This window comes from Rhinolophus sinicus, linkage group LG05 (genome assembly GCF_036562045.2).
Source record: "Rhinolophus sinicus isolate RSC01 linkage group LG05, ASM3656204v1, whole genome shotgun sequence".
In the NCBI taxonomy this organism is placed as follows: domain Eukaryota; kingdom Metazoa; phylum Chordata; class Mammalia; order Chiroptera; family Rhinolophidae; genus Rhinolophus; species Rhinolophus sinicus.
The window spans coordinates 68979839-68994981 of NC_133755.1; the positions used below are offsets into that span (position 1 = coordinate 68979839).

Consider the following 15143-nt stretch of genomic DNA (forward strand, 5'->3'; position numbering starts at 1 on the left):
GTCAGTAAGACTTCTGAGAGTCCAAGAAGGGGTGATGACGTGGACCGCATGTCCGGGGACACTGGCATTGGGTGATAAGCCACAGACATTAGAAACCAGTATTTTCCCAGCATATCAGGATAGAAAGACTTTTCCTCCACAATTGCAATCACCTTTACCTGAACGACAAACTAGGAATTCCTTTTTCTGCTGAATGTATTATAGAACGTGGCAGTGTCATCTGGGTTGGCATTCCTGAAAAATTCCAATCTTGGCTAACTCCTTTGTTAGAACCTCAAGTTGGTGAGGCTACAGAGGCATGTTGTAAGTCAGAGAAATATAGCAACAGCCCTTACTGTAGGCCCAGGGTGCATTAGTGGAAGGAAGGGACCTCACAAGTAACTAGTCTTTTGGAACATGGAGATAACCAGTCCTTTGGAATGTGGAGGTAACTAACTAGTCCTTTGGAACATGGAGGTAACCAGTCCTTTGGAACATGGAGGTAACTAGTCCTTTGGAACGTGGAGGTAACCAGTCCTTTGGAACATGGAGGTAACTAACTAGTCCTTTGGAACGTGGAGGTAACTAGTCCTTTGGAATGTGGATGTAACTAACTAGTCCTTTGGAACATGGAGGTAACTAGCCCTTTGGAACGTGGAGGTAACCAGTGCTTTGGAACATGTAGACAAATTGGGGGCTCCCTTCCTACCCTGTTCTGGGACTGCAGGTTGTGCTGCTCGGCCGGACAGGGATTTCTCAAGCTGTTGTTGGTTCCAGTGCCATGAGCCGAGTGAGTGGGGTGAACCATGTAAGTCCTCTGCCATGTGGGACAAACAGCCTAGAGCACATCCTGCCATGGCCACCCCTGCTCCCTTCTGGTCGGGAGGACAGTGCTTTGTACAGGTGTCCTGCCTGAACCCTCTTTCAGAAAAGTAGCGTATGAAAGGTAGGTGGCTGTGAGGGAATATAAAATTCTCATAGTTAGCAGGGAGAATGAATCAGAAGTAAATTGGATTTGTGGTTTGTTTTCTTTTTTTTTTCTTTCAAAAGATTCGTGAGTTTTATAGTAGCTCATCAGTAAACCACTTGTATTTCTACATTTATTTCTGATATTTCTATCAGATAAAGATGATAAAGATATCAGAACAGATTTTTTTTTTTTTTTTTTTTTTTGCTTTAATCCTAGAGAAAAATAGCTCCCAAAGGCCAAGGGATCTATTAATATTTTGGACACTCATTTTCCTTTGGCTGAGACAGAGCACATGACACACAGGAGGTGCTTGGTGTCATGCCTGGCTCCTTGTGTCATCCTCCACATACCGGAGAAGATGGCCGCAGTTGGAGGAGCAGGGGAGATGGTGTGTGTGGGAAACACAGACCAAGAGCAGGAAGGGATTAGGGAAGAACTGCTGACGGCCTAGAGGCAGGCGCTCTAAACTTACAGGCACATGCATCCCCTGGCTCGCACCTGCTGTCTCCACATCTGTCCAGTGAAAGATCCAGGCTATAAACAACCGCTTTCCCGGAACAAGCCGAGGGGCCTCTGTGAGCGGAACAGGCCAGGAAGGCCACTGAATTCTTGCCTGAATGGCGTCTCTAAAGCTTCTGTGCCTTTCTTCGTGTGCAGGAAGAAGGCTTTCCCGAGATGATCACAAGCACAACTTCCCAGTGGGGAACAGAATATTCCACTGAAGCCCAGGCCTTTACACTGTATTCAGAGATGTGGCTCGCTGGGGGTGGGAGATGAAAAGAAAAAATGTGCTTAATGAAAACTATGGGTTACGGGTATATCAACCAGACATTCTTCTACGTCTTGTAGTAGAATTAGTGTCTCCGATTTTTATGAACTATAGAGCAACAGTTTGAATGTCCCTTTTGCTAATTCGAAAGGCTTAGGTACCAGATGTGCTTTCTAAGTAGGCCTTGAAGAACCAGTCAGTCCTATGTTTCTAAAACTGCATGCCTTGTATACTTGCTTTGTGCCTTTAGTTGTCATATTTGGGAATTTGTTCAGGAAAACTATTGTTTTTGGATGCTGACATTATTACAATGTGGGAAAACCTTCCTTCCAATTTTATGTGGAATTTTAGTACCCTCAATCTGACATTTTATATAAATGTTAAGTGCTAGAATAAGTCAACCTTGGTTAATACTAAATAGACAAGAGCTTTGAAGAGTTTTATTTCCAGAAATATTTTAAAGCCTTATGACTTTTCTTTCTCAGATACTTCTTTGCAAGTTTATTTTTCCCCACATGGCTTATCAGAAATGTGTGTAATAGGCTGCTAGAATCAGACTTGTCCTGACTTGGTTTTGAATGGAGCACCAATATGGTAGATGTATGACATTAAAATGAGGACCCAGGTCCCCAGAGGAAGAACTCAAAAGGGACATTTCAAATCTAAGTGTCCAGTAGCTCAGCCAGATGAAAGCTGTGGAAGGGAGGGAGAGCTTGAAGAGGAGAAAGGAGACCCGGAGAGATTTCTCTGGAGAGAAGTGTTGCCTTGCCATGATTCTCCACCCCACCCTGGGCTTGGCGTATGTGTCTTTATCACAAACATTCTGGGTTATGGTTGGCTCCGGCCTTGACAAATCTAGAGGGTGAGAGGCCCGTTCAGTAATTGCTTTGGTGGTACTTTTCTAGAAAAACATGAACTTCAAACTTAAATAAATATTCCCCACTACCTTTAAAAACATGTGTCTGTTCTGTTCTTCTGACAACTAGAATGACATGCCTTGCAAATGATTGCTTTTACTCACATGCCATATTATTAGTTCTCAGATGTGTAAGGTGACAAGATTCTTTCTGGCCTATAAATAAGGTCTCCGGTTTGGGATTAGGCTTGTCATGGTGGAAAGGCCCAATGCATTTCCATTTGCTTCATTCCCCTTTTCCAAAGTATGTGTGTCATTAATATCTATTTACTCAGCACTGTAAGGGATTTCATGTCTGTATAAATATTCTGTTTCATTCCACACGCTCCCCCCACATAGTCCTTCTGCTCAGAAATAACTATCAGTGAATGGCTAAAGCGTATTGGTTTCTTCACTAAGTTTTGTACGCATTTTCTGAGGACTTTTTTTTTCTTTATACTGTCTTGTGCAGAAAGAGAAGCACAAAGAAACAGATTCATCTGAATGATCAGAGCCACATAAGCTGAGTCCTAGAAAGAATGTGTACCTCCTTTGTGGTTTGCTTAACTGGACACTTGAAGGAGAAAATGTCCTTAACATGAGTAAGCACAAGTCTGGATTCACCTGATGTTACTTTTTCCAAACTGTTCAGTAACAGGACTGCGTGGTGATTGGTGCCACCTGGTGGACAATTCCAGTAAGACATGAGTAAATGCGGTTAAAGTAATATTTGTTAGCCACTAGCAGCAGGATTACATGCCAAAGCTGAAAATAATTAATAATAATAATAATAATAGAACTAGCCAGTGCTGATTATATGCTTGCCAGGCTCCAGGCATCTTTATAAGTTCCATTAATTCCTCATGATTGCTTTCTGTGGTAGGCATTTGCCTTATCTCTCTATTTTACTAATGAAAAGACTGGGACAGGGAAGTAAAAAACTTGCTCAAGGTTATTCACCTAACAAAGTGTCAAGCTTTCTAGAGAGTAAACCCAGAACCAGGGCAGTCAGAATCCATGCCTATTTTCTTCACCCACTTCCTGAAACTCAGTTGTTGTAACACTTCCTTGGCGTTAAGTGAAACTCTGCTTTATAGATTAAATCCCCAATTCCTTGTAGAGGTGGGTAAACCCTCATGATCATTCTCTCAGTAACTGTTTCTGAAGAGAATAGAGTATTGCATATATTGCGTAAAATTATTATGCCAATCTAAGAAAGTGATAATTATTTGAGAAATCCAATGGCCATTATATAAGTTCAATTGACTTAATGAAAGAGAAGAGGCAATTCATGTATTTGGAAAGTAATATGATGAAGTGTGGGCAGCAATGAATATTTGGGAATCAGATAGATGTGATGAAAATGCACAGTTGTGAAATTTATAACTATGTAAACTATTCAGGTTGTCTCAGAAAATTGGAGAAAAATCAGTGGAAAGCAAGTCTGAGAAAATGAAGACTGGAGATAAGTCGAGAATCTTATGGGTGACCCTTGCGCATTAGTAGTTTTACAGTTTCTGAAATATGAGATGTAAAAATGAGAATAATTTAATTACAAGAAAAAGCAATAGCATATTAATTTAAAGAAGAAATAAGTATTCCAAAAACACAATTTAAATTGTTTTTAAGCACTTCTAATTTATTTTTTCAGAAAAACTAACTTTTTTGGTGTGTGGGGAGGTGGGGTTCACCATTTATTACTCAGAAAAGTTAAGAAACAATTTAAAAACAAAATTAACCATAATTATCTATCCACAAAATTAATACAATTGAAAAAACCTCATTGTATGGTTATACTAAAGACATATTAATATTAAAGATTATAATATAGAAGTTTTATATGGGGATGTGAACAGATATGTAACAACCCACCAGGAAGTGAACTGTAAGCGTGATTATTATAAATCAAGTTTCATTAAGATGGATGTTATTGCGCTCTGTGATAACATGAAAATTAATAGCATGTATCAAACAGTGGTTATATCGTTGGTAGAAAAACTAGTTTCTTATTGAACTAAACAATATAAGACCACTTGAAAGTATATTACTATATAAGGACAAGTATTACTCTTCAGAAAATGTAGAATTGGCAAATTTTCCTTCCCCCAATATAATATTTAGAAAAATAAGTATACATTTTAGCTTCTGGCATAGATTTGTCCTACGCTAATGCCCATGTTTCCTCCTTCAGCATGACACATAGGGCACCTTAGAAGTTGAGAAAGACCTCAAACCTGCAATTTTTAAGATTCCTAGTATATTAAAAGTTAATACATGTCAAAACATGTTTGTAAATATTGTGGCATTTTTAAGTGTTTGCATTTAAAGCATTAATGTTCTATGCTTTTAAAATGCATACTTAAGGGGAATCACCCCATATATGACTTAGTTTGCAGACATTATCCAGAGCCTTGTATGAATAGAGGGCTCAGATCAAATAATCCTAAAGGACTCCGTCGTCATCCATATCTTGAGGGGACACTATGATTCCATCCCAAGAGGTCAAATCCCTTGCCAGTTCTCAGAAAGAGTCTAAATTTTATCCCCTAAATAAAGGCTATGGGTACTTCCTGAATATGTGATGGGCAGTTCTTTTTCCAATGGACTTCCAGGAAAAAACGGTTCAAGGGTGGTGATCTGGTTCCTCGGTTGGGGACCAGTTGACAGAGGTTCATTTTTTAATGAGAATTCATAAAATCCGTTTACGTGTCATATTTTATATATTTCAAATAATACATAATGTAAGTTAAAGAATTAAGGAACTGAAAACAACCAGTAACAAAAAAATCCCTGTGCTCTAGGCACTTGGATAATTGAGTCACTCAGTGAGCACTATTATAATGAAAGTTTTATTGACAAATCAGTGTTTGAGAAAGATAATGTGAGGCAGTTATTTAAAAAAGAAACTGTTCTTAGTAGAGGGTAGTAGGTCTGCTAGGGTGTGGGGGGTAGGTTTGATCAAGTGTGCTTGATTAGTCATAATTTCAGTAAGCCCACCACTATTTTATCAATTTGATATAAGACCCATGTTTTGTAAAAAGATTTTATTGCCAGTTTTTTCAAAGCCATTTGTCTGAGGAAATGTATCCATCATTTCAAGACTCCATGTTTGAGTTAGAACATCACATGCCAAAAGATTCATAGTAGCTTAATTCCTAATAGCCAAAGCCTAGAAAGAGCCCAAAAGTTCACCATTAGATAAGTAGATGAACAAATTGTGGCCCATTCATGCAATGAGCTACTTGCTCAGCCGCAGACAGGAGTGAACCGCTAGCACAGGCAACACTGTGGGTGGATTCTCAGTCATCTCTCTGAGTGAAAACAGCCAGGGACAAAAGACTGCATTCTCTTGTGATTTCATTTCTATGTAGTTCTAAGGGTGAAATTCTGCTTAGTGATAGAGTCTTTGGGTGGGGGAAGTGAAGAAGCATGAAGAATGTCTCTGCAGTGATGGGGATAAACACCTTCTATTTTTCATGGGTTGTGGCTACACTGATGTTTACATTGGTCAAAAGTCATCAAACCATTCACTTCAAACCCATATTCAGCTCTACGTAAATTATATCTCAGTTAAAAGAATGAGAAAGAGCAACAATAAACCTGAACACATTCTACACATTAGAGGACACTTCAAACTGTTGGAGCTTAATATGATACCTGTAAATGTTAGTCCTGTGTGGTCTAATTTAAGCAATGTTTATATGAAGACTATTTATGTATCCTTTGCAAAAGCCCCTGTGGGGATGTGGTTCATTATGCTGTGTATTGTTCCTGTGCAGATCTGGGGAAGGCATTGTTTTCAATGTATTCCTTGGTGAGTTGCTATATTTCCTTTTAGAAAATAATAGTAAAGACATAGCTTCTCAAGTTTCCTCTCTGTTCTTTCTTTGGGCGTGTTGCGTCCGGGCTTACCATTCCATTAGTGCTGCTGCTGTCCTTAGCACTCTGACCCACACTCCAGGTTTTGTCTTTATTTCTATAGTTAGCATGAACTATCCCCCACCTTACAGGGAACTCCACCTGGAAAAGTAACCTAGTCTACTAACCTCCTTGGAATATTTTTCCTGTTGTAGGATGCCTAGTGAGTTATACCTGCTATCAGGTTTCAGGTTGAGTTACTCCGAAAACTTTTGACCTTGTAGTAGACAATTAACTACTGTCCTCTGAAAATAGATGCAATGAGTAAGCTGATCCTATCATCCCTAAAATTTTATGAAGTTGCCTTTCTGGTTCTATGTCGATGCCCATGCTGAATATTGCCTTATCTCTAGGATGTATGTGTCCTCCAAATACAGAAAAGACAAGTTTTCTAATTTGCTATTCACTTTAAGTTCCTTCATAATGCATTTTTTGGGCTGTGGAATTCTATCGCCTTTCCTACGCCCACTGAAAACTGAAATGAGTTGCTACTGAGTTTTTGTGGAAACGTGACCAAAAGAGGCCTTTTGAATTTATGATTCCATCCCAAGTACAAGGTCAGGCAATTAAGTTCACGAACTCATTCTAGAAAAAGTGCTACATATGTCATTGCTGAATATCACTATGGTCACCTTTGAAGTAACCCCCTTGGGAAATTATGCACCGACACCTGCACCTAGTCCACCCTTCAAAGCAATTTTGGAACTCTTTCTGTAATGGCCATCAGAGCTGTCATCATATTACCCTTGATGTCCTAAATGTCATCAAAATGCCTTCCTTTCAATATTTCCTTTATCTTCGAGTAAAGAAAGAAGTCATTGGGGGCCAGATCAGGTGAGTAGGGAGGGTGTTCCAATACAGCTATTTGTTTCCTGGCTCAAAACTCCCTCACAGACAGTGCCCTGTGAGCTGGTGCATTGTCGTGATGCAAGAGCCATGAATTGTTGGCGAAAAGTTCAGGTCGTCTTTTTCACGCAGCCTTTTCAACCCTTCCAAATAGTAAACTTGGTTAACTGTTTGTCCAGTTGGGACAAATTCATAATGAATAATCTCTCTGATATCAAAAAAAAGGTTAGCAACATTGTTGCAACAAGTTCACGAATTTAATTGTCAGATGTCCTATCCAATAAATGCCTGTGACTCAGTTGGTTAAAGCATATTTCAAAGACAGGTCTGTTACATCTAAGCAGTTAAAGATCAAGTTTATTGTTTTTTAGTAACTCCAAAAAGCTTCTGATTTTTAATACCGGTACATGTACTTCTGTGCAAAAATATAGAGGTTTGAAGTTTGCTTTCTTGAAGAAGAAAGTTTTCATTTCCGTGGCTAACTTTTCCCTAGGAATGCATTTTTAAACCTTTTTTTTTTTAATAGAGCATAAAAGATCTTTATAGTATACCTTCTTTTTCCATTCTTGTTTCTATGAAATATTGAATTGTTATTTCTCAGTCTGACTTGTTGGAGAAATTCTTCTGTTTTTGTTTCCATATTATGATCATTTTCATATTGTTTGTCATTAGCAATTGCATTGTAATGGCATTTGTGACTGAATTTTTGACCTTTGTTTCAGAAAACATTCTTTCCAAATTGAATTCATGATGTTTAGACGGAGAAGTTTTCAACTCTGTAAGGAAATCCATGTACAGTCACAAAGCTGAATGGCTCTTCCCCACCCTGCCGATAAGAAGGTCCCCAACATGTTCTTGCCGTGACCTCATTATTTGTCCATGGTTTTTGAATGATCACAGCTCTTCATGGGATTTGGGGCCATATTTAGATTATGCCTCCAGGGAGCTATTTTACGAATTTTTGTTGGACTTCAAAAATTAGGTATTAAAAAAATTAATTGGCTGTAAATTAAGTTTCCGACATATATGGCCAAATTTAAATATAACGTCATTTAAAAACAAATTATTACCTAGATATTACCAGTATTTGCTATTTCTGCTAACATCACTATGGCAGGTGGGTTTGAAATATAATTCACTTGTTACTCAACACAGTTATTGCTTATGTCTTTATGAATGATGGTCTTGAGATATTGAGGGACAATAATTAAGATTTTTCCATAATATTAGTATTTACCCAGAAGAGACTTTTCACTTGGCAGGTAAACCAAATGAATAACATTGTTCATAGTAGTCACAATATCCCCCCAAAAAATGTATCTGTCTGAGTATATGCACACACATGCTCTCTTCTCATCCCTCATGCACTTTCTAACACACATTGCCACAAACTTCTATCACACTTTTTCTTAACCTTGTGACCTTGTCTCTTCAGAAGAGTACAGAGTTGTGATTTTCTAGAGTGTTCTGAACTGGTTTGTCTGCTGTTTCCTCATGGTTGGATTTAGGCTCTTCATTTTTGGCTGCAGTATCATAGGAGTGATGCTGTGTTCTTCTCATTGTGACTCATGAGGTGGTAAGTGACATCAATTTGTCATGTCACTGGTGAGGTTCACTTTGGTCACTTGAGTAAGGTGGTATATGGCACATTTCTTTAGCATAAAGTTACTATTTTCCTCTTCATAATTATTAAGTGTTTTTGTGGGAAGAGACTTTGAGCCTGTATAAATATTTATTTCTCATCTAAATTTCATACACTGGTTTTAGCATCCATTTCTGTTTCTTACCTGAATTATTACTTAAGTGATTGCCAAGTGATTTGTAATTCAACTTCTTTCTACATTTATAAGTTAGCATTCTGTAAGAAAAAGCTTTCCTTTCTCCCCACTTATTTATTCACTCATTTATATCACTGTGGGCATATGGATTCCTATTTTATTCAATGATATATAATGTGCTGCTATCATAATCTGTTTGACAATCAAATTGTCTCAGAATTGGTTAGGGGAAGCCCCATCATGCTGGCTTCTGAAACACTCCATCATTTTTTAGTACATCTTAATGTTTTGATATAAGAAGACATTCCAGACTCATCTTGTACTTTCTGTCCCAGCCTGGATTCAACTATTTCTTTGATGCCCTGGTTCCTGTTACTTAGAAGAAAGATCTGGAAACTTAACAGGCTCCATGCTACTGGGTGGTGTTAATCCCAGACCCTCACAGGGAAGAGAACCGGGAAATACATCTAGGTATATACACACAGCTATATTTTAAAATACATACTTTTACTTCTGTATTCATCTATCATCTATCTATCTATTTATCTATCTATCTATCTATCTATCTATCTATCTATCTATCTATCATCATCATCTGTTATCTACCTACCTACCTACCTATCATCTATCTATTATCCATTATAGCTATCATCCATCTATCATCTATCTATCTACTATCTATCTCTATCTGTCTAAAACCATAAAGTCACACTGATGCATTCAACTCCAAACATGATAGAGTTTCTTCTGGCTTTCTTCCTTCCCAAATCTGTAACTTCCTTTTCAGGCAGGGAAGAATGTGGCTCCAATAAACTTCAATATATTTATTTACTTGATGAGTCTTAACAGTCTCTCCTGACTCCTTTCTTGGCCACATACCTTGCACAGTACCCTGTCATAAGTTCTTGCTGCCACATCAACTAAACCATTGGCCTTCGGTATAAATAGTTTCCCTATGTTTATTAATTCATTTTCCTTCTCTCTGTCTCTGTGCTTGTGTGCACACACACATGTATAAAACACTGGTAGTTTAATGAGCAGGGAAACACTTTTATTCCATGGGTAAGCTATAATCATAAACTGTTCTGATATGAATTAAGTGGACTGTATCTTCAACTAGCAAATAAGGTAAATCCCGTAGTGATAGAAACACCTATTAGTTATTGCTTTCAGGATATAATTGCTCTTCAGATAGCAGCAATATTTAAATATAAGTTAATTCTTCCGTATTAAGAATCATGTGTATGATTACCTGTGACACAATTTTTTTAAATACTGTAAATTCAGAAATGGGTTTTGCAGCCTTTGAAAAAATGTGTGAGGGCTACTAGTTTTTCACAAAGGCAATTATCTTTTTTTTTTAATACAAATGTCTGAAGACACAGGAGATTCACATGATGCAAGGGAGATAAAAAACATGTCAACAAACAATAATAAAAGTTTGCAATATGTTTGCACAAGGCAAATAGTATGGAAATAGCTAAGCAGAGAACACTGTCTATATTATATATATTAGCAGAGAACACTATTCATATATTTGCTGAAGAAAATGTACTGAAACGCACAGAGTTGCTAGACAACACATGGTATCACCATATTGTTGTCAGAGGCTGAGATACAGTCTTGTAGGGAGTTTGCTCGCCGGCTATGACTTTACTATTGCCCTGTGATATAGTTGTTGTTCAGTGGTTATTGTTCAATTCGTGCTTCAGTATTTGCATTTACATTACAGACCACAGTGTGAAGGCTGCTTCTTATTAGTGAAGCGTCTATGCTGGTTCCTCACTGCTCTGCAGCTTGCATGGAGATTATGCGAAAGTATAAGCCCTTCTTCCTTTGTGTTTACTAGTTAAGGTTGTTTATGAAACTGATGCCCCAGAGAGAGGACACCCTAGATATTGTAGGAGCACAGTGAACTTGAGAAGGGTGATGGATGGCTAGGCTCTTAAAAGCGACTCTCACCTGTCAAAGTGCCTCAGTCTGCCCCTAGTCACAGAGTTATGTTTCCCTTTCAGACAGAGTAGCCTATAGACTCTTGTTGGACGGGAGATTTTATATCTGATGGGTCAGTTTGTTAAATCAAAGAATATTATGGATCCTTGACATGTTTGGATTGAACGTTTGGACAAATAGCAAGTGAACTCGAGTGTGTTTTGCTTTGGGACAGATTTGACTCCCTCGGGCTGTGTGGTTTGTGTGGGGGACGTTTTGCTCTCTCACTGGTGGATCAGCTTGTCTGACTGTCCTGACTTGGCAGCTCAGCGCGGCTCTGCCACTCCCTTCTGTTGTTCCAGTGACGCATGGAAAAGATGTGCTTACTGGTATTCTCAAGTGTTAGCATTCATGAAGTGTCTCTGTCATATTGCTTGTGAAGGGCAAGGGTCCAACACTAACATTTTCTCTACTCTCTTAATTCCAACAGTATTTTTGAAGAGGTGGATTACAGGCACATCAAAATTGTTCATGGATTGTGATGTTGCCTCCTAGTTGGCGGTTAAGAATTTTTCTTCCTCCCTCCATCCCTCCTTCCTTTCTTCCTCCTTCCCTCCCAATTTCCTTTTTTCCTCCCCACTTTCTTTCTACCTTCTTTCCTCCCTTTTATCTTCCTTCCCTCCCTTCCTCCCTTCTTCACTCCAACCTGTGGTTTTATGTTCCACAGAATCTTTTATTATCAGTCCCCTCCCTCATTCTTTCAAGTCAGTATTTCCTCTATGCTATAATCAATCTTCAGCATATATATTTCCGTTTTAAAGAGTCATGAATATTCTTTTACATTAGTTCAGTATTTTCATTTCTTTCTTGTCTGGTGCTTACCTTGGCTTCTATTTCCATGGCCATATTTAACTGCAGCAGAGTTATAACAATACAACAATAGTCAGAAAGACCTGAGCTGAAAATCGACTAGCTGTGTTGGCACATACTTAAAACAGGGGATTAATCATACCTATTTCACCAGTTTATTGTACATAACAAAACAAAAAAATGTGTTACAGTGCTTATCCCAAACCAGGCATCAGTAAAGAGGGACAAATGTTAAAATAACTTCCACAAGGCAGGGATCTTTGCCTCTTTCTGTTCACAAGCAGCTCACACAGTGCCTGGCACACAGTAAGTACTCAGTGAACACATGTCAGCTCTTGCTGTGCTTCTCATGCTTCTATAGCCCTCATCTCAGCACTTTGAAAATTTAACATAAACAGTGTGCATATAAAATACATGAAAAGGCTCTGACACAAAGTAGGTGATTTAGCTAGAACTCTATTTTTAGAGACGTATCGTCAGGCAAATGATTGGCAAGTGTTCTTAGGGAAACATCTTCAGAAAGGCTAAAGGTCTTTTGTTTTGTCCTTCTCAGGCATCCTGTTTTCACTGGTGGTGGTCCTGTATGTCATCTGGGTCCAGGCTGTGGCTGACATGGAAAGCTACAAAGACATGAAAATGAAAGACTGCTTGGATTTCACTCCTTCTGTTCTGTATGGCTGGTCATTTTTTGTGGCCCCAGTGGGGATATTTTTTTCTTTGCTTGCTGGATTACTGTTTCTAGTAGTTGGACATCACATTCAGATACATCACTAATTAAACTGTTGCCACCAGTGTTTTCTTGACAGATTTTGAAACACCATGTTTTTAATTTTCATTTTGTTTCAGTGATCCTAGCATAGAATTAGTTGATGAAATGTTTTAGTTACTATTTGAATTAACCATTTTCCTTGTGATTTCCTCTGATAAGAAGGTTCTAGAATCTCTCCAGACACCAACATGTTTCCATATTATCTAAGTGCTATCAAGAACCTAGTTCTTTAGGGAGCAGGTAACGTGGGCTCCCTTTCGTTGCACTGGTTAGAGTTCATGCAGGTTGCAAATACATACAGAGGTATTATAATAACACAGTATCATCAACGGGAGCAAATCAAAATTTGATTTGAAGCCTCCTTCTTGGCATTTACTTCTGTTGCTACTTAAAAAAAAAAAAATCTTTGGAGAATAATTAAGAACGCGAAACAAATGTCAGAGAATTTACTCCATTTCTTCTCTGCACACATACATAACCACATACACAGTCACTGACTCCTGTGAGCAAATTATTCATTATTTAAAACTAGATAGCAGTTGTTCTCATAGCAGGAGCCTTGCAAACTCGTCAGTTAAAATGGGCCACAACAACCGAGAATGTGGACTTTTCCAACTTTCTTACCAACAGTAGCTTGGTTACCTAATTTTATTCACTTAATTGTGCATACTTACATAAACCTTAAGCTATATTTAAAAGTAACAAATCTGTGCACCAAATTACATATGATGGATGCAGATTGGATTTTTAAGAACTTAAAGTGGGTTAATTGTATGTTTAATATGGTTGAAAATATATGAAGACCAAGAACCTTAGCTTGACACATAACACTATTTATTTTAGAATTTAGAATTCCCATTTAAAATTGTATTGCTAATATGTTCAGCATGTGAAATGTATTGATGACATGTGCATTTAATATGCACAAAAATACTTCCACATGAGACGATAATAGCCTTAGTTTATTAAAGACTATGAAATATTAACTTTTCCTGAGATTTTATGGGTTGTAGTTCTTCTGATCATTTGATTCCCTTAATTATTGTCCATCAATTTCTTCATCTTTACAACAGGTATATTGACATTTACAGACATGCTATTTTCTTTAACTTCTTGTAAGACAACTTTTGCTTTTTGCAGGGGGAGAGGAAGGGTGGAATAATTCTGTATTATTTACTAGCACAGACATTTTGCATATCAAAGATGTTTGTCTGGCACCAGTTTTGATCGAAATCAAATCCATCTGAGATGCCGAGGTCCTATTTGCATTTTGGAAACCTCCACCAGGGAGAAGTTTGTGTTAGTGAAGGAACAGAGTACAACATGGCTGCGAGTTTTGTTCCAGGGGCAGCATTGTACCCTGCAGCTGCTGTGAGGGTGAAGGCAGGACTCAGAGGCAAATTAGGGGTGGTTGCCTGGAAAATGCTGTAGCTAGAGGGACTGCTGCTGTCCATCCAGCTGTTGCCGTGATGGAGAGATAGCCCGAGTCTTCTCTACACATCTCTTACTTTCCATTAAATCTTGCTTCAGTGGGAGGGGTTTCTGGAGGAAGAGCAAAGGTCTGAGGCATCTACAGAATTCTGAGGGGCCCTTTAGTATTTAGGGACACTAAGGACTTGCATGTAGTGAAAAACAAAAAAACAAAACAAAAAACTAAGCTTCAGGTGTGTAACTGGTTTCTCAAGCCATTTCCATTATATCCTAAATGATTTTTGTGGTACTTTCCTTAGCCTTTTTCTGTTTCATTTTTATATTGCCTTCATTTATTTCTTTGCTTTTGGCTTGATTATTAGAAAAATAATTATGGCTTCTGTTATGCATGTTGACTCTGATATTAAATTATGGCACACCATTAAGTTTTCCAGACGATGCTAGATGTATTTGATTAGTTCATGTCATCTGTAAATACAATTCCTTTTTGTAGAACTTTGGAATGGAGCCTTTTCCTGGTGTATTATATGTCATTTAAATTTCACATACAAGCTGCTTTCAGTAAAGGTTTGAATATTTATAAATTTCAGATGATTATCCTCACTTTCTAATGCACTACGTGGCTACCATATATTTATCATAAGGCAGTTGGCTGAATATCTGATATGTGTGACACTTTTACACAGACCCACACTTTGGAAGTGTTTTGTGGTTGTAATGCATCAATCACATTAATTCAAATGCATATCCTGATCTACTTACCAGCAATTCGCAGGAGGAAGGAAGGTAAGTTGTATTTGCTGTCACTGCGTAAAATATACTTAAAAATAGCAGAGATATACAGCATATTCTTGTAACAGCCTTACATCTGATTTGGGACAGTGTGTTTCCTGTTATTTCTCTACTCAGTGTATTGATTAATTTTCAGAAACTTCCAAACAAAGTGTTTAAATCTTAAGAGTGTTGATTTTGCATCGTAAAGTTTC

At 38.0% G+C, this 15143-nt stretch overlaps 1 protein-coding gene across 1 annotated transcript in view; it reads left to right on the forward strand.

Moving 5' to 3' along the window:
- TMEM182 (transmembrane protein 182) overlaps positions 1-14746 on the forward strand; it is a 54764-nt gene extending 40018 nt beyond the window's left edge. The window contains exon 5 of the mRNA XM_019753802.2: positions 12511-14746. Within this exon, the coding sequence (XP_019609361.1) occupies positions 12511-12731 (221 nt within the window). The 3' untranslated portion in view covers positions 12732-14746. The remainder of the gene's footprint in view (positions 1-12510) is intronic.
- The last annotated feature ends 397 nt before the right edge of the window (positions 14747-15143 follow it).